General features: G+C 43.3%; 1 protein-coding gene across 2 annotated transcripts in view; it reads left to right on the plus strand.

Moving 5' to 3' along the window:
* The window catches only part of HEATR9 (HEAT repeat containing 9), a 38,159-nt gene extending 11,747 nt beyond the window's left edge, over nucleotides 1-26,412 (plus strand). For both annotated transcript variants that reach the window (XM_081939194.1, XM_081939195.1), the window contains 11 exons: nucleotides 1,334-1,390; nucleotides 6,118-6,178; nucleotides 9,284-9,414; nucleotides 9,541-9,729; nucleotides 11,890-11,982; nucleotides 13,839-13,958; nucleotides 18,162-18,235; nucleotides 20,505-20,556; nucleotides 21,914-22,000; nucleotides 22,107-22,198; nucleotides 25,500-26,412. In XM_081939194.1, the coding sequence (XP_081795320.1) occupies nucleotides 1,334-1,390; nucleotides 6,118-6,178; nucleotides 9,284-9,414; nucleotides 9,541-9,729; nucleotides 11,890-11,982; nucleotides 13,839-13,958; nucleotides 18,162-18,235; nucleotides 20,505-20,556; nucleotides 21,914-22,000; nucleotides 22,107-22,198; nucleotides 25,500-25,584 (1,041 nt within the window). In that variant the 3' untranslated portion in view covers nucleotides 25,585-26,412. The remainder of the gene's footprint in view (nucleotides 1-1,333; nucleotides 1,391-6,117; nucleotides 6,179-9,283; nucleotides 9,415-9,540; nucleotides 9,730-11,889; nucleotides 11,983-13,838; nucleotides 13,959-18,161; nucleotides 18,236-20,504; nucleotides 20,557-21,913; nucleotides 22,001-22,106; nucleotides 22,199-25,499) is intronic.
* The last annotated feature ends 493 nt before the right edge of the window (nucleotides 26,413-26,905 follow it).

The following is a 26,905-nucleotide window of genomic DNA, read 5'->3' on the forward strand; positions in this document are numbered from 1 at the left end:
CAGAGAATCTGGGAGGGCAAAAATCAGGCCTTTTGGAAGTTTGAAAACAGGCCTGTTTTTGGCTTCTGGAAGGTCTCCGGAGCCCGGGGGAGGCCATTTTCGCCATCCTGGAGGATTGAGGAAAGGCTCTGGAGCCTGGGAAGGGCAACACACACACACACACACACACACACACACACGCCGTGGTGCAGGAGGCCAAGTAGGCCATGCCTACCATGTCCATGTCCAACCGGTAAGTGGGCAGAGAACCGGTTGCTAACATTTTAGAATCCCACCACTGGATCCAGCTCTCTTCAGTGTTACTTACCCCTGTTCTCTGCCTGGATTGCTATGTGCCCAGGAAGAGTTGCAAACAGATGGCAGCAATTAATTGCTTGGTTTGTTGTATCCTCTATATTTGGTCCTCTCCTTTTGCTACTGAAGCAACAAGCTAGAACTACTGTGGAAAATGCTTAATAGAAAACATTGATGGCATGCTATTGTTCCAATTTCATTGGGATGCAGTGGTTTCTGAACAGAACCAAAAGAATGGTACATCTGTAGCCAGCTAGCTTCTTCCTATAGCCATCAGATTTCTTTTCAAATGAACAGAGAAATGCGTTCTTTTTTTAAATTATTATTATTATTTATTTACAAACATACAAAATACACACACACAGAACTTAGACGTACACTACATTCACACAGCACATTGGAACTTCCTGTTCCTTCTAATAGCAGTTTCAAATCGGTGCAATTCTCCTTATGTGATTTCCCCTTCTAATATATTTCATTTGAGTGTCACCATTTTTAACCCTTTTATTTTACTCATCTGTCTGATATATTGGGTGATTACCTCTAATAAGTTTAAACTCTCTTGAGTGCACACACACACACACACACACACATGTTAATTCTCCTTAACTTCTATTTTTGAGCTTTATTGGCTTCTTTCATTGATCCTTGTTTCTTTCCTCCATCCACCTACACCATTTTCCCCATATCTGATAATATTCTATTTTTTCTTTTCCCTGGATTTCTTTTGCTAATTTGTCCATTTCTGTAGCCAGCTTCCTATAGCCATCACTCAGATTTCTTTTCAAATGAACAGAGAGATGCATTCTATATTATGTAATGTAATTGGGGATGCTCTTACACTTTTGTGTAGAATGGGCGGGGGGAGGGCAGGTACTTTTAATAATTTATTACTCCACGCATAGCAGCTGATTTGAAAAAAAAACACTGATTGCATTCCCCCCCCCCCCCCACTTTAGTCAGTTGGAGGGGCTCATTGGACGTCCATGTTTCAAGGCTGTAGTATTTAACTTCTAACTTTTATGGCTGGTCTTCCTAGGCTCTTGGACAACTTGGGACTGCTGAAGAATCTGTTATAACTGCCCTTTATAGTATTGTAAGTATGTGGACTCCTCATACTTATGGAGTTACCTAAGCTTGCATTCCGTCCTTTCTTTGGACTGTTTACCTGCATGGTTGATGGCTAGGAAGGATGGGAGCTGTAGTCTGGTATTGTTGATCCACAATTCTCTAGCATTTGTGATGAGCAGCACTTTCCAAGCTCTGAGGCCATGTTGCCAAGCTCTCATAAAAGGCTATCACAGTGGGAGGAATGTGGCTTGTCCATTCACAGAATGATGTCCGTTGCCAGCCACAAAATACCTTTTTACAAAAAGGCAAATTTATCAGGATGCCCCAGTGTGCTCTCCACTGTCAAATCCAGCTGTCAGGTTGCTCCCAACCCCTTTAACTTTGTAGTTGTTATGATTAGTCAGATCCAAGTAAAGTACAGGAGTGAGTTATATTTTTATTTTCCAAAAATGCTTCCATTACCCTTAAGTGGTCCTTGAAGCAGGGCAGGGAATAAAGGATGACAATTGAGGCACGCAAAGCTCCCATTTCTTCTCTTTTTGAAATGAGAAAAATATTTTTCCAAGGGCTTTTCAACCATGGCAACTTTAAGACCTGTGGACGTCAACCGGTAGTAACTTGATGGCCTGGGTCACTGGAACCGGCAGCAACCCATTCCTGCCACGCCCCCGAACCGGTTCTTCTCCTCCGGCGGCGCCATCTTGATTTTTGGTTCTGTGTATGCGCGGAACAATTTTCTCTGAAGAAATGTAATTTTTTTCCCTTTTCTAACCTTTTGTGCATGCACAGAACTTTTTAGCTGCAAATGCGCCAAAATTTTTGTGCGCCGAACCAGTATATTAAAGTTGACAAGTCTTAAAGTTGCCAAGGTTAGAAACCCTGCTTTAAAATGTATTGAAAAAGCTGGAAGCCTGCTAGGCATCAAGGAAGTCCAAGGAATTGTGAGTGTGTGTCCATTAGTGGAGCAAGACAGAGAGAGTACCTTGCCTTGCTTTTGACCCCGGTTTCTGTGGAAAAGGATGAAGGAAAGGAGGGATGGTGGCAACTCCGCATTTTTGAAAATATCTAGTTAGGTCCTCAACTGTCAGACATAAACACCAATAATGGCAAGGCCTTCACAGTAAATTGGCATGTATGTAATAGTGTGACTATTACAGGGTCAAATATAGCGTTTCTCATTATTATGGGCTGTATCAAGATACAGATTTCTCCTTTTAGATTCTGTCTTGACGGGGTGGTAATTTAATACCTAACCCGCAGACCCCTTCCACTGCAGGAATAGATCATTGCAACAGGATGCCACCAGCGACATGCCCTCATCTATCTGACTGAGGAATTCTTAGTGTTCCTGCCAAGGACTTCTCCCTTTGACTCAGTCCTCCAGAACTCAAAAAGAAAGTGCCTTAGATTTTTCCTAGCCAAAATTAACAATATGGAATTTAACAAACGGTGTGTCTGGAGCAGTGGTGGGTTACGACCGGTATGCCCTGGTACGGGTGTACCAGTGCCCACCCGCCCAACAGCGCTCCTTACCGGTATTTGAGGTTTTCGGGGCTTCCGTGCATGGAGTGTACGGCGCCTGCGGGATGCTCTGCCGAGCAGCTGGAGTGTTGTGGAGGCATTGCAGAGCATCGCAGGTGGTAAGTATACATGTGCGTGATGTGGTGGATGCCCGGCCCCGGTTCACTGTACTGGTTGCAGCGGGATCCGGAATCCACCACTGGTCTGGAGATGGCTCCAAGGAAGGGGCAAGTACAAAACCTTGGAACTTGTATTGTGGCAACACAATATTTCATCATTTTGACATTACTGTGTTTGAAAATAGATATTTATGTTTGTGCTGCCCTTTAAACCAGGGGTTAAATCCATCAGGTTCTGACAGGTTCTGGAGAACCGGTAGCAGAAATTTTGAGTAGTTCGGAGAACCGGTAGTAGAAGTTTTGAATAGTTCAGAGAACCGGCAAATGCCACCACTCGCTGGCCTCAGAGTGGGGTGGAAATGGAGATTTTGCAGTATCCTTCCCCTGCCACACCCACCAAGCCATGCCCACCAAGCCACACCCCACCCACCAAGCCACACCCACAGAACCTGTAGTAAAAAAAAAATGAATTTCACCACTGCTTTAAACTGTGCATCATGCATGTGGGAAAGATTTTAATGAAAAACTCATTTAGGAAACCTTATAATAAGGCCACTCTTTAAATATAGAAAAAAGAAATAAAGGCAATAACATACACAATTTCAAATAAAACCTTGGCTTTGCTGAACTAGTTTCTTACAATTAACTGCTTGAAAAAGGTTCTGGATTTCAGAACCTATTCAGGGTTCATTGCAAAAAATAAAAACAGAAAAAAATCATTGCATGGATGTCATCTAATAAGTTCTCAATTCTTCTTCTGACCTTGATTGTCAATGTTACAGAACTAAAAGGATAATTGAAGGCCAGCCTTTTCCAGGAGTTTGACGGTTACTTCCTCAATTCTAGCAAATGGCCTGAGGCTTGCTGGTAAATCAGAAAACCCTCTAGGCTGAATTCACTTTTCTACTGACCTTTGCTTGGAAGATAAAAACCAAAGCTAATTTTAACTACTTTTACATTGGATAAAAAGGATCATGTGAGTGAAGCCTTTTGCATTAACATAACAGGCCTTTGAACACATGGTCAGGTTATTCTTTTCTTCCTGTGTGGACGCTCTATTTGAAAATTTAGGGGTTAGCTATACACCTGACCTATACCTGACCTATTCCACCAAGGAATAACTGATTGATTGGAAGGCACAAAATAGGGAGACTTATTTATGAAGGGAGAAAAATCAGTTTCTATGCAAAAGGGGTGACAGGACAGTCTCAAAGTTGTACTCTGGGACAAAGTTTGAGAACAATACAAAAATGGAACATTGACATCTCTTCAAATAAGATTCCAGATAAGAAGAAATATTTCTGTGGGTTTCTGAAGTTTTAACAAATGAGTCCTGAAGTTTATTGTTTACTAGCCGATAGCCTGGCGTTGCCCGAGTATTTATTTATAGGGGGAAAATGTCCGGATCAAATAATTTCTAATGTCAGATTTTCCTCCTTACCAAAGGGAGCCCCGTTGTGGAGTACTATGAAGCCATTACCATGGCAACTCCACTGCATTGTATAGTAGAAGCCAGTACAGCAGTATGGCACAACAGGCTGTATCTTAACAGAACACAGACAACGAAGTGTGTTAGGGATGTCTTCCCCCCACATTATTTTTCTTCAGAGAGTAAGTCATCTGTGTACCAAGTTTGGTTGAAATTGCTCAAGGCATTCTAGAGCTATGCTGGAACACACATTATGAAAAAAATATAGTTTTCTGCCTGGATGGTTTTCTGTAATGAGCCGAAGGGCAGAAAGAGGGAATAGTGACCTTCCTCCCATATTTGGGCATACCAGGGGTTGTAACACAAATACATACCTATTTCCCTGGCTCAGCTGATAAGGAGGAGATCCTGTGGCTTAGTGGCTAAGACTCCTGCCTAATATGTAATACAGCCCAGGTTCAAATCCCAGTAAGGGTATGGCTAGCTGATGAGAGCTAAATAGCTTGAAATAGATCTATACTAGTCTCCCTTTATTTATTTATCAGCACAAATACAACACAAATATATATATATATATATATATTGTGGGTCCACTACTACTACATATGTACATACATTACATACATACAGTTAACACAGTTTAAAAAAAACATCTGAAATAACTAAAAATGAAATTATAAATAAAACTAGACCATGGGTTTGGCTCAGTTCCACATTCTGTGACCCACAATCTGCCACAAATCATTAAATGTATTTGTTTCCAAAACCTCACTATGAGGCTCACAGTAAGAAAGCAAACCCCACTCCCTCCAAACTTTTTTGCCTTTGTATTTTAATTTCCTTTACAAAAAAACTCCATCCCTCTCCACACATACAATGTGTAGACCTAGGAAATAAAGTACAAGATAAATGAATTGCAGAACCCACCTTAATTTTCCATAATGCCTCTGGGTCTCAGTATGGAGCCCAGAGGCATTATTGGAAATTTTTAGTCACATATTAAGGATCACACCACTAGTCACATACCTAGTGGTGAAGAAGACACCTATTCAGAAGGTTGAGAGTTCAATCCTAGGTAGTGGCAGATGTTTTTCTCCTACGGCGCAAAGAAAAAAATATCTGCTGCAAACTCCATGTGGCGTCAGGAAGGGCATCGGGCCAGTAAATGCTCAGTTATAAAGGATCTCACCAGTTGCCATATTTGGTATAGGTAGTCCTCGTTTATCGACTGCTTTGTATAGAAACTGTTTGCAGTTATGATGGTGATGGAAAAGTAACTTTGCAACTAGTCCTTGTATTTACCATCTTTCTAGGTCTGTAAAGCAAAGTAAAGCTGAAGTAAGATCATCAAACACACAACTGCAGTTTTACTTGGCAACTGCTTCACTTAACAATTGAATTGCTGGTCCTAACTATGGTCACTAAACAAGGACTACCACTATAGGTATTTTGCTCTTAGACTAGAACTTCAAGAGCCCAGGAAAGGCTGGTTTTATATCAAAAATATAAAATGTCTTGAGGTATTGATCGTTATTTGCCCCTTGTGCACCTATTCTGTTCTTATACTACACAATAATCGTGGTTGGCCTGCAATGAGTGAATTTGAATCCTTCCCAGTCCTTTGTTTCTGAGGTGTTTATGCAGGATTTCTTTTTAGTCTTTTATCAATATTTATGTTCTCAGGTTCAAGAATGTGACAATACTCCTTTGCAGTATGAAGCAGCTCGATCTCTGGTTTTGCTTGGTGAGTGACCTTTCTTCTCAAATCATGGAGATTGGTTGGGGCTGCTGATTTTAGATTGTTCAACTGGACGATTTCTCTGCTGGTGTTTGTAATCCTGGAACTTTGCCACAGTGTTTCTTTAAAACCGCACCTCATTATAAACAGTGCTCCTTGCAGTTAGCTGCTTTCTTTGTATCATGCATTAAACCAGGTGAATTACCTGAGCATTGAAAATACAGTTAGTCCTGCCTGGTGGTGAAGTGGTGATGTATCCAAACATTGAAGCAAATTTAAATCAGCCCTCTGGAAAGTGGTGGCTGCTCCTGCTTTTGGATTGAGGAAGAATTCTTTATTGATTGTGTGATCACTTGGATGGTAAGAAACGGGAAAACAGGGATCCAAACTGAGAGACAGCCAGGCATAATTTTTATTGGATCTCTTTCATTGCAGAAGTATCCTCTGGACTGACATTCCTCCCCCAAAGTGATTGCTGCCTAGCAGGCATCCTTGAATGAAAAGAGAGCAATACCTGCTGTCTTTCTCAGGTAGTTTAATGCCACTTCCCAGAGCACAGCGGTCTAATAGAGGGAAAAATAGACAAAATATGGACAAACATTTTTTAAAAGTCAACAAAATAGATGCGGTTAGGTGAAAGGTAAGTGAAATAAGAAGTCACTCTGCTATTTCGGGCAAAGGATAAAAATGCTAATAAAAGAGCAATAACCCAGGTGTCACTACAACAGACGTGTCCTCCTTGTGAATTGAAACTTAAAAGTCTTAAAACCTTCTTTGCAGAATGTTTGGTGAATGAGTAGAAAAATTGGATGGCTAGTCAAGGAAGAAGGTTTGAGTTTGAAACAAAGACAAGGACGGCAATGCTGTAAGGAAGAACAAACCTAAGTGCCCAGAATGTTTTGAAAGGGTTGTATGGAGAGCTTAATACTCACATAGGAATGTGCCCCAGGCCAATGTTCTGTACTTGTGCTCATAGAAAGGATGCGGATTTAGCTGTCATGACTTTCTGTGGCAGAGAATGTGATGCATATATGAGTCTTGTTAACTTTATCAGACGCAGACCACCGTGAACGTTGTGCAGCCTGGAATTTAGCATACGAGCCTGGAGCACACATTTTTAAAATCAAGGGCTAAAATTGGTTTCCAAGAAAGGAACTAATGAGCAGTTTTAGCATTGTGAATTTGTTAGCTTTCTGGGTCTTAATTCTATTGTTAGAATCAAACCTTGTGGAGAAACAAAGACGTAGGTTGAGGCATACATTTCCATATGGTCCCTGGGTTGAAATTTAAGGCAGGCAACAGCTGTGCACAGCTGGCAGTGAACCTAAGTGCAAACAGTGGGCCATACATGTAAAGGAACTGTACCAGAGGTGGTATTCAGCGGGTTCTGAACAGTTCTGGAGAACCAGTAGCAGAAATTTTGAGTAGTTCGGAGGACTGGTAAAGACCACCTCTTACAGGCCCCGACCCCATCTATTCTCTGCCTCCCGAGTCCCAGCTGATTGGGAAGGAATGGGGATTTTGCAATACCTTCCCCTGGAGTGGGGAGGGAATGGGGATTTTACAGTATCCTTCCCCTGCCACGCCCACCAAGCCATGCCCACCAAGCCACACCCACCAAGCCATGCCATGCCCACCAAGCCATGCCCACAGAACCATTAGTAAAAAAATTTGAGTCCCACCACTGAATTGTAAATATGATTAGGCTCCATTACATTGGCCAGTAATGTACACTTCAAGGACAGAAGTCACAAGAACCTTGAGGTCCTGCTACATTATGTGACTTGAGTCTTATTGATAGCAGTTGCTGGTTTTCTGATCTATTACAGCTTTTCTAGTATATAACAGTTCATTCGTTATAATAACGAACTAGTTTATCAAAGAGCTATATCCTGGAGGCTGAACTGCTAGCCTTTGTCAGTAAAAGTGCAATTGTAATGGATGTGTCTGGCCTCTGGCTCTTTGCTCTCGGACCACAGTTCTTCTAGCCTCACAGTGAAAACTTGTTGAAATGATGAGAAAAGGCTGTGGCTCAGAACTCCTGTGTTCCAAAAAACAACAACAACCCAAAAACAATTGAGGACAATGCTAAAAGTCATCCATTACATACACAAGCTTCTGGAGGAGATGTAGAATATCCACCCTGCCCCCATTATTTGCTCTTAGACCAGTGACGGCGAACCTTTTTTGGCTCGCGTGCCACAAGTGGGGGTACCGCAGGGGGGTCGAGTGCGGGCGTGCCGCACCCATAATGCAACGCCCCCCCAGTGCGCATGCGCGCACAACGCCCCCCCCATTTTTTACATTTTTTTGCCCTCCCCAGGCTCCAGGGCTTTATAGGAGCCTGGGGAGGGCGAAAAGATCCTTCCCCGACCCCCCGGAGGCCCTTCGGAGGCTTCAGGGACTGTCCGGAGGCTTCCCTGAAGCCTTTGGAGCGCTTAAAACCACCCTCCGAGCAAACCAGAAGTGACTTCCAGGTTGCTCGGAGGGTCGTTTTAAGTACTCCGAAGGCATCAAGGAAGCCTCGGACGGTCCTTGAAGCCTTCGGAGCGCTTAAAACCACCCTCCGAGCAAACCGGAAGTGACTTCCGGGTTGCTCGGAGGGTCGTTTTAAGCACTCCAAATGCATCAGGGAAGCCTTGGACGGTCCCTGAAGCCTTCGGAATGCTTAAAACGATCCTCCGAGCAACCCGGAAGTCACTTCCGGTTTGCTCGGAGGGTTGTTTTAAGCATTCCGAAGGCTTCAGGGACGGTCCCTGAAGCTTCCGGGGGGGCGGGGGGCGGGGGAGGCTCTTTTCGCCCTCCCCAGGCTCCTATAAAGCCTCTGGAGCCTGGGGAAGGCGAAAAATAGCTTTTAAAAAGGTGAACTCAGGTGGCCAGCGCGCGCATGCGCGCTGGCCAGCTGACAGGGCAGCGCCTCGCGTGCCCTGACAAATGGCTCCGCGTGCCACTTGTGGCATGTGTGCCATAGGTTCGCCATCACGGTCCTAGACTATACATCAATGTATTTTTTCTGTGATTGCCAATGAATTTTCAATGAAGGTGTTTTTGTTTGTGTATTTTTTTGTTTTGCTTTCCTTGGTCTCGTTCCTTCTTCATTCTCTGGAGAAGGTTGCCTGCAGACTTGTGTAATGAAAGTGCTAATTCGACACCTGAAAGTGGCAAGCCTGAATCGGAGAGAAGACACACTGGTTGCTTTGAAAGTTGTTCTCCAAGCATGGTCAACAATGCCCTCCTTAGAGGTAATATATCAGAATGTATAATACTACGGATAGGCTAATGCTGACCCAAGTTCTGGGCAACTCTTTCCTTTCTGGAATGCTATTTCGAATAACACTTAAACTAATTCAGCTCCTCTCTCTTCACAGTATGATTGCATTGGGGCTCGATCCAGTTTAATTCGAAATCTGACACGCTTGGTGAATTTGCAGGAACCTTTGGACAGCGTTACCTTCAATGCAGCTCTTTGCTTGGGGTACTTGGACGCATCCAATCCAATTGCCCAAGCGGCAATGTTCATGTTCTTGACCCATGTAGAGAAGAAGAAGAAGTTTCAGGTGGGGAAGCGACATTTGAATGCAGAGATTGAAGCTGCATTTCTATCTTCTCAAAGGGTTTCTAGGGTACCTCAGAAACATTTGCCCAGGAAAAGGAAAGGAGAATTAGGTTTGATCTGCATTTTAATCAGAAAAAAAAGCTCCCTTGGGACTAATGATACTTCTGTTTAGAAATAGATTTTTAAAAATTATCTTCATTGCTCAGGGAGAGCTTTGGTTTCCTTTTCCACTTGACATCCCCTTTTCTAATGAAAACCTTGGTGAGTAAGAGAAAAATTCTACAAATACACAAATGCCATACAAAGAATATCTGACGTGTGTATCTGTTCTGCGGCTCCACCCAATGGTGGATGGAAACTTTGATGCAGACCGAATTAAACAGGACATTAGGAAATGAATTATTGGATCTCCAAGGAAGAAAAAAAGCTGCAGAAGGTGGAATGGAAAATTGGATTGAGGTCTGTAGCGTTAGGAGAACAGACTTAGAATTAATGTATTCTATGCTGCAAACCCGCATTATAAACCTGCTTTTTTAAAAAAAAAAGTCAGTAAAAGCATAGGTTTGAGATGACAATTTTTCAGATGCAGAATGATAGGTACTTATGAAGTAAAAATATATTGCCATTGGCCTTTCCCCACCTGTACTTAACTGTGGTACAAACATATTTGAGCAGCCTTGTTTTTCTGCTTTTTCCTCATGAGGTTGCCTTTATGTGTTGCCACACTCATAATTGATGCAATTTAAAGTAATCCCTGGCTGTTTCAGTGTTAAGTATTATTGTCCTCCTCAAGCAAGCAGGCAACAGGTCCTGGCAGATCTTCCGTGAGTTTTAAGGGGTGGTATCAGCCTGATACCTATTGGCTACTATAGAATGGAGTAAGTACACCATTTCCTTGAAGTATACTATCCACTGAGGCCATTCTTCTTTGAACTATGGGAGAATCTGGATCTTTAAAACTGGACTCTCGATATATAGCAGCCAGGTCACTTGGACATTCTATGATTTGAAGCCCTGGTTCATCCCAAATAGCTGATTAGTGTTGGTGAAGAATGACTGTCCAGTGGAGTGTGTGTGTGTGTGTGTGTGTGTGTGAGAGAGAGAGAGAGGGGGGGGGGGAGGGAGGGAGGGAGGGAGAGAGAGAGAGGGAGGGAGAGGGAGAGGGAGAGAATGTGCACGCGCATGAGAGAGTGGGAGAGAGTACTCTACCATTTGATAATATACTATTCCTCTTATTCCTCTTCTGGTAATATCAGCTGTTGGTTGGGCTGCTTTTAAAAAAGGGATTTAGCACAGTGGTGGGATTCACATTTTTTTACTACCAGTTCTGTGGGCCTGGCATGGCTTGGTGGGCGTGGCAGGGGAAGGATACTGTAAAATCCCCATTCCCTCCCAATCAGCTGGGACTCGGGAGGCAGAGAATAGATGGAGACAGGGCCAGCCAGGGGTGGTCTTTACCAGTCTCCAAGCTACTCAAAATTTCCACTACCGGTTCTCCAGAACTGGTCAGAGAACCTCTAGTTTAGTACTCTTTGAGAAGAGTGCTAAACTCATGTTAGCTCTTTTTGAAGCATTCTAAATCCAAGTCCTAAAACTGCTTGACTAGGAATTCTTGGCTCAAGGTCTGGTGAGTAGCCCTTTAACTTGACCATATGGAAAGGTTGTACGCAAAGACTCAAACAATTAAAAATAAAACCAAAATAAATTTTGGAATCTTCTTTCCTTGAGGTTTTTGAGGTGTTGTTGGACAAGTACCCTGCTTCCCCCAAAATAAGACCTCCCCAGATAATAAGCCCAATTGGGCTTTTGAATGTATGCACTAAAATAAGTCCTCCCCGAAAATATTGCAACACAGCAGCTGCCATGAGGTGACCATGCTTGCTGCCTCTTGCACCTCAAAATAAGACCTCCTTGAAAATAAGGCCAAGCGCTTATTTGGGGGGGTCAAAGGAAAATATGACCCGGTCTTATTTTCAGGGAAACACAGTAGCTAGCAATAAACAATCATATTTAGAGTTCAAAGCTTAACTTAGGTAGCCTGAGGCTTTCCATGTTTTTCCTTAATGCCTTGAATCTAGACAGGCCTTTGTGAGTTCAGCTTAAATTGTTTTTCTCCTTTTCCTTCTGAACCTGGGTTACTCTATCCACATCCTTTCTGTAGGCTTTGATTATGTTGGTAAAGCACATGGGCATAATGAATGCTATCGTTATCCGGAAAGTCTTAGATCATCTGGAGTACTCCCCTGTGTACAAGGTAAGAGATTTGAGCCAGTATTTAATTTTTGGTTAACTTGTTTAATTTAATTTCCTACTGATGTGCTGGTCTATAGATCTTTCTCCTACTGCTTACTTTCTTGATTTGGCTGCTTAAGATTGTTGATTAACTGTCTGGCTTTGGTATATATACTTTAATAATGCATTTGCCTCTTTTGATTTTTCATTCAGTGATTCATTCATACTGTAATTCCAGCTTTTGTCCACATAACAATTCAGGTGACGTTGTAAGCGTTAAAATAACTATTCTCAAAACTAGTATTCTATAGTTAAGAATCAAAAGCTTGGTGTCAGGGTTCCAAAAAACACCCCCAATGAAATAAAACGAGGCTAGAAGTTCCTCAAAGTTCCACTTTATTAGAGATGTCAAGTTGGCACATCTGGGAAAACCCGTAACTGAAAGCGTTCAGGTTTTCCTCCACCCAGTCGAAAGTTCACAACCCTGTCCCACACCCACAAGTTCATCACATGGTCCAATCTTTGCATTCAACAAGATACAATCTCCAGGCAATCCCACCCAAGTGCAGGCAAGTGTCCTTGACTTTCAGAGTAAGGAATGTTGTTATGGCTAAGTTTCAACCGCTCCAACAACCCTCCCCCCCTTCCCAATTTCCCAGGCTAAAATATGTGGCAGTCAGGAAGCACAAAAGAAAAAAATGGCTTCCAAAACTGACACGGTGGATAAATTGCAGAATTGAACAGGATGGGACAGGAGAGGCCTCAAAAGCTGCATGGAGTCTGACTGTATCACTACTGGGAATTTCTGCTCAGTCCAAGTTTTGTTTTAGACATTAGCTAGAATAATAGAAATAAAAATCTTATACTATTTTATTCAGCATAAGGTTGCAAATATGTAATCCATAGACAGAATATTGGATAATACAGTGTTCTACCCACTGATCTTTCAGTAAGATTTCGTTTTATGAGGTGCAATGACAATAAAGTAAACTTAAAGAGACTAACATAGCTTCCCCTCTGAATGCTGCTAAACAGGGCAGTCTTGACTCAGACAAGATTTAGGTCCAGATCTTTTTGTAGTCATTTTGCACTTCCCTCCCCCAACTATGTTGGGGAATGAAATCTCTTTCAATATATTTGGATGCTTACCATAAGCTTACTAGAAAAGAGAGAGTTTAAAACATCTTCCCTAGAATATTGTAGCATTATTGAAATAAATGTGTGAATCAATGGCTTCTATCTAATATATCAATGTTATGTCGTATTTTGAAATCGATCATCTCCCTCACAGAGTGACTCTGGGTGGTGTACAAATAAAATAATTAAAAAGAACTGTGGGCTAAGAAAAGTGGAAAAAGAATAAATTTTATAGTCTTCCTGCAGACTTACTTCTGCAGTCTGGATTTAGTGAGTGACATTTCTAGGAAAACTGCTCAATACTAAATCTAAATGAAAATTATGATGTTATAAAGATAGAGATAGAGATAGAGATAGAGATAGAGATAGAGATAGAGATACAGACAGACAGACAGACAGACAGACAGACAGACAGACAGACAGATGGATATAGAGATAGATAGATAGATAGATAGATAGATAGATAGATAGATAGATGAGAGAGAGAGAGAGAGAGAGAGAGAGAGAGAGAGAGAGAGAGAGAGAGAGAGAGAGAGATGTACATACATATAGACACACCTTCTAGATGTCTCTCATGTATATATTCTTTCATATATTTGGTGCATGAACAGTGGATAATACGAAACAGCCATTCTGCTTAATGTAAAATAGTTTTAAAAGGACCAAGCTGAAGAAAGCTTGTACTGAAATCCAAATCCCATCACTAGCTGAGTAGTTCACATTTCTTCTCTTTCCATCCAGCATCGTGCTGATGCCACAGACTTGTTAACTACCATAGGCCTTGAAATAATCCAACAGGAGGGACTAGAGGAAGATGTTTTTAATGTGCTGCTCAAGAAGGTATCTAATGAACCTTTTCTGGTAAGGGTGAAGACATTTGTACCTACCTACCTATTTGATTTATTGATTGATATGTTGGTTTTCCTCTAAAAGCTCAAAGTGATGTATTGTCTCCTTCGGTTTTTCACACAGTAACCAGCTTGGGTTGGGAGAGCTGAGAGAGGATTGATTGATTGATTGATCATATACTCTCACCCATTTTGCAAGAAGCAACTCTGAGTATCCAGCTCAAATTAACCCTGAGAGTTTCCATGCCTGAAAGCAGACATGGAGATTATTATTATTATTATTATTCACACTTATAGACCGCCCCCTCTCCCGGAGAGGACTCGGGGCGGTGTACAGTCACTAAAATACATTATAAAATACATACATAAACAATTAAATTAATACTGGTGAAGGAGGTTATGAGACTGTAATCGAATAATAAATATAATACGTTAAAAGCCTATAAAACCCTTAAAACCCAATTAAAATAAATAAATCCCGGGAGGTAAAACTAAGACAGTGCCAGGCCAGCTGATTGAAATAGGTGAGTCTTTAACTTTTGCCGGAAGGAGCGGAGGTCGGTGGTAGTTCGAATGTCTGGGGGGAGGTCATTCCAGAGGGTTGGGCCCATCACAGAGAAGGATCTACTCCTAGGTGTCGCCCGCTGGCATTGCCTAGCAGACGGCACCAGGAGGAGCCCCTCCCTGTGTGAGCGGATAGGTCGCAGGGACGTGCGTGGTAGGATGCGATCCTGCAGATAACTAGGTCCTCTGCCATGGAGCGCTTTAAAGATGGTGATCAATACCTTGAAACGCACCCGAAAGGCTACAGGTAGCCAGTGCAGCTCGCGCAGGAGAGGTGTTACGTGGGAGTAACGAGTACTTCCCATAATAACCCGCGCGGCTGCGTTCTGAACTAGCTGCAGTCTCCGGATGCGTCCCAAGGGAAGCCCCATGTAGAGGGCATTGCAGTAGTCCAGGCGAGACGTCACCAGCGCATGAGTGACCGTGCGCAGGGCACTCCGGTCCAGTAGGGGGCGCAATTGGCTCACGTGCCATAAGTCCAGCGATGGCGAACCTTTTTTGGCTCACGTGCCATAAGTGGGGGGAGCGCAGGGGGGTCGTGTGCAGGCGTGTCACCCCATAATACAATGTGCGACTCCTCCAGTGCGCATGCGCGCACTAAAGGCGCGACACCCCCCCATTTTTTCATGTTTTTTTCATTCTCCCCAGGTTCCAGAGGCTTTATAGGAGCATGGGGAGGGCAAAAAGCAGCCTCCCCCGCCCCCCTGAGAAGCCCTCCGGAGGCTTCAGGGACCTTCAGGAGGTTTCCCTGAAGCCTCTGAAGCACTCAAAATGACCCTCTGAGCAAACCGGAAGTCACTTCCGGTTTGCTCGGAGGGTCGTTTTAAGCTCTCCGAAGGCTTCAGGGACCTTCAAGAGGCTTCCCTGAAGCCTCCGGAGCAGTCAAAACGACCCTCCAAGCAAACTGGAAGTCCGTTCCCGGTTTGCCCGTAGGGCCGGTGTTTTGCGCTCCGGAGGCTTCAGGGAAGCTCATGAAGCCTCCAGAGGGCCTCTGGGGCGGGGAGGCTCCTATAAAGTCTCTGGAACCTGAGGAGGGTGAAAAATGGCTTTAAAAAAAGGGTGAACTCAGCTGGCCAGTGCGCCTCGTGTGCCCTAACAAATGGCTCCACGTGCCACCTGTGGCACGCGTGCCATAGGTTCGCCATTACTGTCCTAATCTAACTTTATAACCACTATTCAGGGCTGTCAAAGAGGTGGCCCACAGGCTGGATGTGTTGTGCACAGGCCATGCCCACCCCAGCTTCGTGAAGGGAAAAAAACATCGTGAAACGTCACGTGATGGCAATATGACACCATGTGTTTGACAGCCGTTCACTATATCATCAAATTGTGATGGTTCATTATTGAGTCTCATTATTTTTTTCCTTGCGATCAGAGGTCCTCTCCTTCTGTCCCTTGACACTTGTCTTTCTTCTACGTTTAGTCTGTACAGTGGACACCCTTTATCAGTCAAGGGAAAGGCAAGGCTGTCTGAGCTTCCACTGGGTGACTGCTGCTGACCATCTAGCCTTACAAGTAGATCTCCTTGTGCTAAGCCAGACATGGAAATGGTCATGGTTCCTGAGAAGGTTCAGGTCCAGGCCCTCCAACCAACTTGCTGTACTGTTTGATAACAGTATGCCTGTGTCATGCTGATAACCACTCACAGAAATAGCTCAGCATATTAGAGGTGGCATGATAGCATCAAATTGTGATGGTTCATTATTGAGTCTCATTATTTTAGCAGTATTCCAGTATTTGAGGGACTGCCACAAAGAAGATGGGGTCAAATTATTCTCCAAAGCACCAGAGGTCAGGACAAGAAACAATGGTTGGAAACTAATCAAGGAGAGAAGCAACCTGGAATTCAGGAGAAATTTCCTAACAGTGAGGACAATTAAACAATGGAATGGCTTGCCTCCAGAAGTCATGGGGCTCCATCACTGGAGGTTTTTAAGAAGAGACTGGATAGTCACTTGTCTGAGATGGTATAGGGTCTCCTGCTTGAGCAGGGGGCTGGACCTCCAAGGCCCCTTCCAGCTGTATTCTATTACATTTATTCTTTCAGTTGGTCAAGACTGATCTATGCTCAGAGTCAGATGGAGATCAAAATCAGGGGGAAGATGGTGAGCAAGATTAAGCATGGAAGTTAAAAGTCAATGCTGCTCCTGCTGCTGCTGAGGATGGGGAGGAGGAGGAGGAGAGGGGGGGAGGATAATGGTGTACAGCTGATATGGAGAAAAGCATAACAGTTTTATAGGAAGAAAGAAGGTAGCAAGTCATGAATATGGCATAGCAAAAATTCCCAGATTGTTAATGTCCACAGGCCAGGGAGCTTCCATGGAAGAGCTTATGCATATTTTCTGATTCATATTTTCTGTTGAATCTATTGAGAACAGAAAGACAAATGTGTCTGGGAGGAAGATTGGCACTGGTAGAAACTGTCGCTCTCTTTCATGTACTGCTGCAGATCAAATCTTAGGCACACCCTCTTGCTATCCAGCTGCTGCTTTCATTTCTGTTCTAACAGGTCTTCACAGATAAGGTTCACGTTGTACCTTAATTATGAGGTCTTTATGTGATTTGAAAAGAAATCAGCACTTTTTTTTTATCCTGCACCTTTCACGGACGTAATTAAAATAGCAGACTTTGGAAATTTGCCAGAACTTCAGCTCCCATGTTTCCCAATTTCAAAAGCTGTTTATTGTATTGTATTCAATTCCGGGAATTGAAAACCCTGGTCAATATAGAGATGGAAAGCTGTCCTAGAATGGGAATAGATGTTTGTCTTTCTGTCCATGGTTATACGGCAATGCTGCTGTGCTACCTAAGAATGGACAGTTTATATATTTCAGGTGGTATGCTCTAAGTCAGGGCTGTCAAACTTGCAGCCCATGGGCCAGATGCGTCACACACTGGCCATGCCCACAACCGGTTTAATGAAGGCGGGGAAGTTGTGATACGTCACGTGATGCTGCCATGATGCCGTGAGTTTGACACCCCTGCTCTAAGGCATGGATGTTGTTGTTTTTAGTTGCAAAGTCGTGTCTGACCCATCGTGGCCCCCATGGACAATGCTCCTCCAGGTCTTCCTGTCCTTTACCATCCTCTGGAGTCCATTTAAGGTCACGCTTAAGGCATGGATAATACTGATTTTTAAAATTGATTATGTGCCATCAAGTACTTTTTGACACTTAGCAACCACATAGGTAGATTTTCTCTATGATGATCTATCACTAACCTGTTTTTTTCAAGTCCTTCAATGGTGCACTCATCACCACTCTAACTGAGCCCATCCATCTTGCTGTCAGTTGTCCTATTCTTCTGTTTCTATCCACCTTTCCCAGCGAGCTGGATCTTTGCATACAGAAGCATAAGAAGCTTATCATAAATGGACCCCTACATGGGGAAGCATCATGAAAGGAGCTTGCCAGCTAATTGGGAAGTAATCCTTGGGTTGAGGCCTGAGCTTCTAGCCCACAAAAAGAACAATTTCTCCAACTCAACAGTTGTCCCTTTATTAAAAGGCCAGAAGGTTTGCAATTCTGATAGGATTCCATCCCACATGAGTAGAATCCAGTCATTGAGACATGCTGGATCATTTTGTTCAGATATTCAGTGTCCCCTTATTTGTACCTAAGCCTTTCACTTGTTTCTTTCATCCATCATTCAGATAGTCAGGCAGAAAATTGCTTTGGCCATTGAAGAACTCAAAATGAAAACGCGAGTTTGGGAAACAGCGGAGAGGTAAGTGGCATACAAATATAAAGCTCTCTCTCTCTCTCGTGACTGGAAAATGATCCATGGTCATCTTAGCTGCTGCCGGTCTTGAAACACTGAGAACGGGCAAGCCAAACACTGTTCTCTTCCGAACTGACAAATCAGAGTGCAAAATATTCCAACAATTCTCCTGCATAATTTAGTACAGGTTGGACACCTGTGCTTGGCAGAGGTGTGTGTGTGTGTGTGTGTGTGTGAGAGAGAGAGAGAGAGAGAGAGAGAGAGGGAGGGAGGGGGGGGGGAGGGAGGGAGGGAGGGAGGGAGGGAGGGAGGGAGAGAGAGAGAGAGAGAGAGAGAGAGAGAGAGAGAGAGAGAGAGAGAGAGAGAGAGAATAAAAAATCAAGATGGCAGCTCAAACACTGTGATCCAAAACCCCATGGGATGGGTAAGGGGAGAAAAGGAAGGCCGGACAGCTGAAGCATCCCTGTGATCAGTTGTAAGGTTCAATATCCATAGGAACCCTGCAGTGACTGTAACTTTGAAACTGGGTTTTAAGTATGGTAACTTTGTGGGAGTCTGCCATAACTCTGAGCAGTCGCTAAACAACCAGGTGTAAGTTGAGGATTACCTGTAAAGTATTTTTTTTACAGATTTGTTATGCTGTGGGGTGTCCAGTTCTTGAAGAGCAAAGAACCCCCACAATGCCCTTCAGTATCTCAAGGGGGAAGTTGAGTTTAGTGTGATTTGGGAAGTGTGGCTTTTGTCCAGAAATAAATCAATTCACCTGCCAAAGAAAAGCAAAGGAATTGGGCTGGTGCAGCGTAGATCTGGAAACAGCCCAAAGATCCTTTGTGGAAGTTGTCCTATTGTGCTCCATCCTCCCCCCCACTTTCAGCTCAGACAAGAAACCCATTAAGAGACAATATTTGTTTATGGCAGCAGCACTGGGAGAATCCTATGAGCTTCATTCACATAATTATATTCCAGAGTAATCATTGTTGCATTTATCCTTTTATACACAAGAGACCACATTCTGAAGGTCGCAAAATCCTCATTTGTACACAGATGATTTTTTTAGAGAGAGTCTGACGAAATATGGCATAAGCAGCTTGATCAGTCTTGGCTCTGTGTGTGTGTGTAGACTTGCTGTATGGTAGCAAAAGTGATAAAATCAGAAGATGCTTGTTATAATCCTGCCCCCACCTCTCTCTACTGTAGGAAGAGACTGTAGTTAGGAATTATCAGCATAAAAGATCCAGTTGGATTCTACCTATGAGTAGCAAGGCTCAGACCTGCTTGGGTTTGTATTGTAACTGTGAGACTAGCACTGCAGGGAAGGTAAATAGTTTCTACTAGTCCAAATAAATAAAGAATCCCATAGGTCCACTCCAGTCTTATGTAGGTTTACTAAAAAATAATTTTCACTAGTTTCAATGAATCTTACTCATAAACAATTGTTTCATGACTACGGAGATTCCGCAACTGAGTGTATTTATAATCTTATACTGGCAAAAGAGGTTCGAGGTGAGGCACAGATTCCAAAGTTCTATAAAATGGCACCTGGTAGTAGAACAGTTCTTGCTGGCCCAGATAAGCAAAGGAAGAGAGAGAGAGAGAGAGAGAGAGACAGAGAGACAGAGAGACAGAGACAGAGACAGAGAGAGTGACAGAGAGATAGAAACAGAGAGAGTTTGGACACCCCTGGTTTAGGCTATGTCACCCAACTGGATAGGCATGGGAAATGCAGGTAATCCTCAACTTACAACAGTTTGTGTGGCGACCATTCAAAGTTATACTGAAAAAAAGTGACCTTTGATCATTTTTTTCACACTTCCAACCATTGCAGCATCCCCATGATCGAGGGATCCAGATGCTTCACAACTGGTTCATATTTATGACGGTTGCAGTGTCATGGGGTCATGTGATCCATCACCTGTTGCCCCCTTCTGTCAAGCAAAGTCAATGTGGAAAGCCCGATTCACTTAGCAACATGTCACTAACTTATCCACTGCAGTGATTCACGTAACAGCTGTGGCAAGAAAGGTCGTAAAATGGGGCAAATTTCACTGCACAGATGTCTCACTTAGCAACAGGAATTTTAGGCTCAATTGTGGTTGTAAGACAAGGACTACCCATGTAGGGCAGAAAAGCTCCCCTTTCTGAGAATGGATCTTTAGAAAAGGTTCTTTCAAAGAGCCGTCTACTGGAATGCCTCTCTGTCTCTTTTACTAAATATCCAGGCAATGGAGAAAATGTCTTTTTCTATTTCACTTAAATATTCCTTCCCCTTCCACAGGCAGTTAAAAGATGAAAATGATGTGATCCGGAAGCAGGCGGTGATTACCTTAGTAAGCAGTGATGAAGTTCAAAATTTTTCACTACCGGTTCTGTGGGCGTGGCTTGGTGAGCGTGGATGGATGGTCATGTGACCGAGCGGGCATGGCTTGGTGCAACAAGCAGGAACCTCACAGAGTCACGGAGAGCTCAAAAACAAACTATCACACTTTACACAAAAATGACACAAAAGCTACACAACTGAACTCACACACAATCTTACACATGATCCGCTGTGACAATCGGCTGTGCCGTGTGATGGTCGGAACCTTTTTTAAAGCATTTTTTAATACCGGTTCAGGCGAATAGGTAGTAAAAAAATACTTTTAAAAAGTTTTAAAAAAAGATTCCCACAATCGCACAGCACAACTGATTGTCATATAGCTGATCCTTGGAACCTTTTAAAAACTTTTTAAAAGCATTTTTTTTTACTACTGGTTCGAGTGAACTGGTAGCATTTTTACTACCAGTTCAGGTGAACCAGCCCAAACTGGTAGCATTTCACCCCTGTTAGTAAGTCTTAGTTCCTGCTTAGCCTATTAGCTTCAATCTATCCGTCTGCAATCTCCAAAAAGGGGTCTTACAGGAGAAATTGGGGAGGGAAGTGGGCTTCTGGTTATATCGGAAAGTTTCCCATCTTTTTTTTTTAATATATAGTTTTTTTATTTTTTTCTCTATATGCAATTATAGGTATACATTCACATAGTTATTATTCTTTTTTTACATTCGTGGTTCTTATACATTTGTCATTCCATTTATAGAATTATAATATTCCATTTGGGTTGCTTTGTTTACCATCCCTCACCTGTTTTGACACCACCTTCTTCTCCCTTTCTTTTCTCCCTCCTTCCCTTCTCTACTTCCTTCCTCCTTTCCCTTCCTTCTTCCCTTACCTCTCCCCTCCTCTCTTCCTCTTCCCCTTCTCTCCTTCTCTCCTTCTCCCTTCCATCTTCCTCTACTCATCTCTATCTTCCTTCTCTCCTCTTCCTCTCATCTCCTCTCCTCTCTTCCTTTCTCTCCCTCCCTCCCTTCTCTACTTTCTTCTTTCCTCATCTCCTTTCCCTTCCTTCTTCCCTTACCTCTCCCCTACTTCTCTCCACCCCTTCCCCTTCCTACCCTCTCTCCTTCTCCCTTCCATCTTCCTGTCCTCACCTCTCTCTTCCTTCCCTCCTTTTCCTCTCATTTCCTCTCCTCCCATCTTCTTCTCTCTCCCAGCACTGGATGTTCCTTCAGACCTACTGCTGAGGGCGTCTAAATTCTCTGGAGCAGATTGGGGCATTGCCTGAGAATCTGCAAGGGAAAGGCTGTTGGGAGACATTCGGCTAATCAGATGCAATCCATAAAGTCCCCCCTGCTTTGTTTTTTTACTAGGGAGTTCTTGGTATCCGCCACCCAAGCCTGTTCTCTGTCTTGTTGGAGATGTTAGAACTGGACACCAGTGAAGCAGTTCGTGTCCAGGTCAGTAGACCTGGATCCACTCAGGGGAGATATAAGAGGGCTGCCTATGTTCTTTGTATCGTTTTGGTTGGTCAGTATTTTTGGATGTGTCTTCTCCCATTTATAGGTTATCAAAGCCTTTTCCACTCTGGGAATTGATAACGGAAATGTGAGGAAGAGCCTCAAGAGGAAGATACAAGGAGGAGGAATTCTGGGCAGGTATTATGCACATTAAGAGAAGCTTTTAGAGGAATTTCATATTTCCAACTAAACAAATGCTTATTTGAGAACCAAAAATGAACTTTGGGGCTCACCCCAGGGGTCGGCTACTGCGGGTTCTCATGGGTTCGGGACAACCTCTAGTTAAGAATCTGCCCAGTTTGGAGAACCCGCAAATCCCACCCCTGGCTGACCCCACCCACCCTGTCCCGCCCTTCCCACCCCGCCTCTCCCAGGAGTCCCCATGCGGGCCATTTAGGATGTCAGGTAAGTACAGAGCCCACGTGGAGGCTCATGGAGGGTGAAAAACGGGCCTTCTGGAAGTTCTGGAAGGTGAAAATGCCCCCGCCAATCACCATGGTGCAGAAGGCCAACTATGCCACACCCACCATGGCCACGCCCACCCAGCAACAGGGTGAAGCCCACCCCTGGCTCACCCTGATTTGAGTCCTGTACCTGAGCATGTCCTGGTAACTATTGTTTTATACGGAGAGTGATATTGGCTGGATCTCCTCCCCATCCCTCACGTGAGGCAGTTTTGTCCCGAGCTGTTCCAGTTTGAAAGTAGCACTAAAGTCTGTTATGATTTGAACAGTGTGTTTCAAATGGTTTCAAATTATGTTCTCCTAGAGAACCCACCAGATATCTGAGGCAGCTGCTGCCTCACAGACACGGACGACAGGCTCCCCTCCTGCCAGTCTAGTCTGGAAACATGTTAGTTATTTAATTTTTACATTAAATGTATATACATTTTTACATTAAATGTATATATACTGCCCAACTCACTATCCTGAGTGACTCGGGAGACACTCTCGATCAACAAATAATTTGAGGAGAAAGAAACTAGGATCCGGTTTATAGCGTTTACGAAGAGGAAGGTTAACAACACAAGAATTTCACTTGAATACCGTACCTTTAGATGAGAAATCTCTATATCCATAAACAGTTTATGATGAAAAAAAAATTCCTGTTCATTTCCTGTTCCTTTTTTTTTTTTGGATAGGAAGGTCTGTCAGCGTGCCTCTTTTGTGAAGGAGAGGCAGTCAAAGGTGTTCTTTATTTTGTTCATTGCTAGACATTTTATCAGGATAAGAAATAACTCTCACACAAGAACAGCCTGAATAACGGTTTCCTAGTGGTTGCTGCACAGTAAAGCAAGAGAATGAGGACTAATATTAAATGTTCAATATGAATACATATTACTAACCTTATCTGCCAGGCTTCTGATTAGGTGGGATGGGGGGGAAATCTGCTGAGTAGAGAATAGTCTCCTTGCTCACTCTGCTTCTCCTGTGATCAAAGTCTAGGAAGTAAAAAGCTGCCTTTTCCAGATTCTCCTGCAAATAATTCTAGCTCTGCCCTAAACCCATAAACCTGTGTTTCAAAATAGCATATGTTGTGCTGGTGGTAGACGTGAAGCAGTTGTGAGGAGCTGCACTGTGAAGAGAGACTATTCCTTGGCAATTATTCTGCTTTAAGCATGGGTTTACTGCTGTTCTGAAATGCATTAAACCAGGGGTGACAAACTCAAGGCCCGCAGGGTGCTTAGATCTGGCCCACGCAGCCGGCCTGGAAACAGCAAAGGACTGGCCCATGGTGCCTCTGCCAGCAAAAACGGAGCTCAGTGGGGCCGCGCGCATGCCCCCGAGCTCTATTTCCACTGACAGAGGGCTATCAAAACAAACTAAAAACAAAACAAAAGGAGAAATGTTTCCCCTTTTGCATTTGAGCATGCAAGATAGGAAACGAAAGAGGGAAAGAGGAAAGACAAAAGATGGAAAGAGCCAGGAAAGAAAAAATATGGAAAGAGGGGAAGGAAGAAGAAAGGAGAATGAAGAGGGAAGGGAAGAAAGAAGGAAGGAAGGGGAGTGGGAGAGGGTCTCAGGGAAGTCCCGGCTTAGCACTTGGCCAGCACAGGTGCCCCCCGACATGAGTCCTGTGTCATGCCCACCATGGCCATGCCCCCAATGCCATGTCCCTGGCCATGCCTATCATGGCTACCCCCTGCCCTCCGATGTTAAACACAATCCTGATGAATGAAATCGAGTTTGATACCCCTACACTAAACCCATACTCAAAAGCACCATGGCATGGGTTGAGCTCTCTTTCAAAACACTAATGGATCAATGAAGCAGATCATGCTTGCTTCACTATCCTACCTACTTGTGCTTTTCTGCTTTTTTTCTGGGTGCCTGATAGACACTCTCTGCTTCTCCTGTCACTGTTCCCTGCCCAACTAAGTCTAGCTTGAATGTCAGGGCTTGAAGGGGCAGCAGGAGAAGGAGGGAAAGACCATTAATTATTTGCTATTTCTTGATATATGGGATCAGGGACCCTGGCAGATAAAGAGCCCTTTCCAGAACTTACGCTGCCACATTTTCCTGCTTTATTGGGAAACCTCGTATCTGATTTGCCAGGGGGAGGGCTAACTCATGGACGTAGCTAACTCTCCAAACTCTGCTTCTCCCCAAGTTGCAGCCCCAGCCCATGTAAGGCAAAGTGATGGGTGATTGTCATTCCCCCTTGCAGGTGATGTTCAATGGGAGGGGAAATTAATTGAACCAGGACAATCCATTAATCAGTTATGTTAACCTGCCCCATATTAGAACTGGAAAAAACCATGTCCTTCCTCAGCATCCTTCCAATAGGGTGGCAAAATGTGGTTGGGCAGTAAGGTAACCAATTTTACGCCAACGTGTTGGTGAACTATATTTTTAATCCGAACATCTGGCTGTGCCCTTTGTCAAGCATTTTGTGTTTACAACTGCACTGGGGTAGCATTAGACACGTCTAATGTGTTTGCTAAGAAGGGTGTGTGTGTGTGCAGGGAGTGGTGGGTACAAGCAGTGCAAGATGCTGAATGCTTAATCATGCTTTAGGACAATCTATGAAACTACTCAGTGAGTACATAAAGTAGATCTGAAGACTTAAGTGGATGAGGTCTAAAGCTGTCATTTGGGGAACTGTGCCATAAGGAGAGTCAAAAGTTTATTTTATTTATTCATTATTTATTTATTTTTTCGTCAAGCATAGTTCAAGCATGTTATAGTTCAGCAAGATTAAAATCAAATCAAAGAAAGCATGTTATGTTATAGTTCGAGCGTGTTACAGTTCAGCAACATCACATTTCCAAGTGAAGATACTAAGTCAGCCGGCAAACAGTGCAATGGATGTAATCAAACGTTCTTAATGTTTCTGAAATACGTATCTAATAAGGCAGTTTTGCGGGCAACCTTCTTTTCTGATTTTGTTTTCCCTGCTTTTCTTTTTCTCCTTTCTAACCCCTGCCTCCTTTTCCCAGGGAATCTAGCAAAGCCTTGGAAGTACTTGACCGACGCTCGGAAATTCAGAAAGAGTTGATGGTCCACTCTTTTATAATCCAATGAAATGATCATTTTTGGCATGCAGACTGAAGTGGTGGATTAAAACATTTGCCTCTGGGTTTCCAGTGCGCAGAGAAAGACAACATATAGAGGGTCTGTCTTTGACAGGTGGGTTCAGGGTGCCATTTGCATTTGTGGGAGGTTCAGTAAATGCCAGCTGTTCAGGCCATCTGTTTGAGGTTCTCTCTTTTGCAGCCAGTTTTCCTGCAGACTGTCGGGCTCTACATTGCCATGTGGTTAATGTAATTCCAAGTTACATCTATCTTGCTGCTGTCACCTCAAGCAAATCACCAGGGTCAATTCTTCTGAAACTGTTGCCCAGGCAGGAAATGAAATCTAACTAGGAAAGAGCCCTGAAGGTACATCAGCTCTACTTTTGACCAGAAACCCTTTTTTTCAAATTTTGTTCCATCACACTAAAAATCCAAATAAAGCTTTTGCTTTGAACGAGAGAGTTTTGAATTCCGGAGAAGCTGAAAATTCAGGTCAGCAGATTATTTGATGTAGATAAAAATGCATAGGAAGAAAGGCTGCGTTTGGGAAGACTGAGTTTCCAATCCACATGATGGCACACATCGCCTTTGTGTTTAAATATTTTTTCTTTCTTGCAAATTGGTACTATTTCTGGCCACTAATTGCCCCAGCAAATGGAGAACTACATTGTTTCCTGGCTATAGTGAGCTGTTGACCTGCCTGCTTTGATTCTTAGCAAAGGACTATCTTCCAGGACAGGAATGGTTACTGGTTGAAAGAAAAAGGGGACCATAAAAGAAAATAGGACCATGGTCTTGAGCAGGGGATCTCTAAACTTGTTGACTTTAAGACTTGTGGAGTTTAAACCAGAAACTTTTCTCCTAGGCATAATACCGGAGGGGTTTAAGAAAGATACACTTTATCTAATTATACATATACTGACTGCAGCGCGCATAACCTATGCACAGTATTGGAAAAAAGAAAATACACCATCAGAGCTTGATATAATCAGAAAAGTGTTGGCCTGTGCAGAAGCAGATAGGCTCACTCTTGAACTTAAAAATAAAAGGGAATCAGAATATTTTGAAGTATGGAACAGATTCTATGATTGGTATAAGACAAGATTACAAGACTGGAACAAATGTATATATTGTGATTGAACAGAAGGACAGACAATGTATTAAGTAGATTAATTGTTAATGGTTGAAACTAGCTGTACATAATGTGAATGTATGATCACTCCGACTCCGCGGTATTGCATTGTTTTAAATGTAAAAATAATAAAAATATATTTTTAAAAAAAGACTTGTGGAGGTTAGCTCCAGGACAACCATGCTGGCTGGGGAATTCT

This window comes from Natrix helvetica, assembly GCF_964273705.1.
Source record: "Natrix helvetica genome assembly, chromosome: 1".
Lineage (NCBI taxonomy): Eukaryota > Metazoa > Chordata > Lepidosauria > Squamata > Natricidae > Natrix > Natrix helvetica.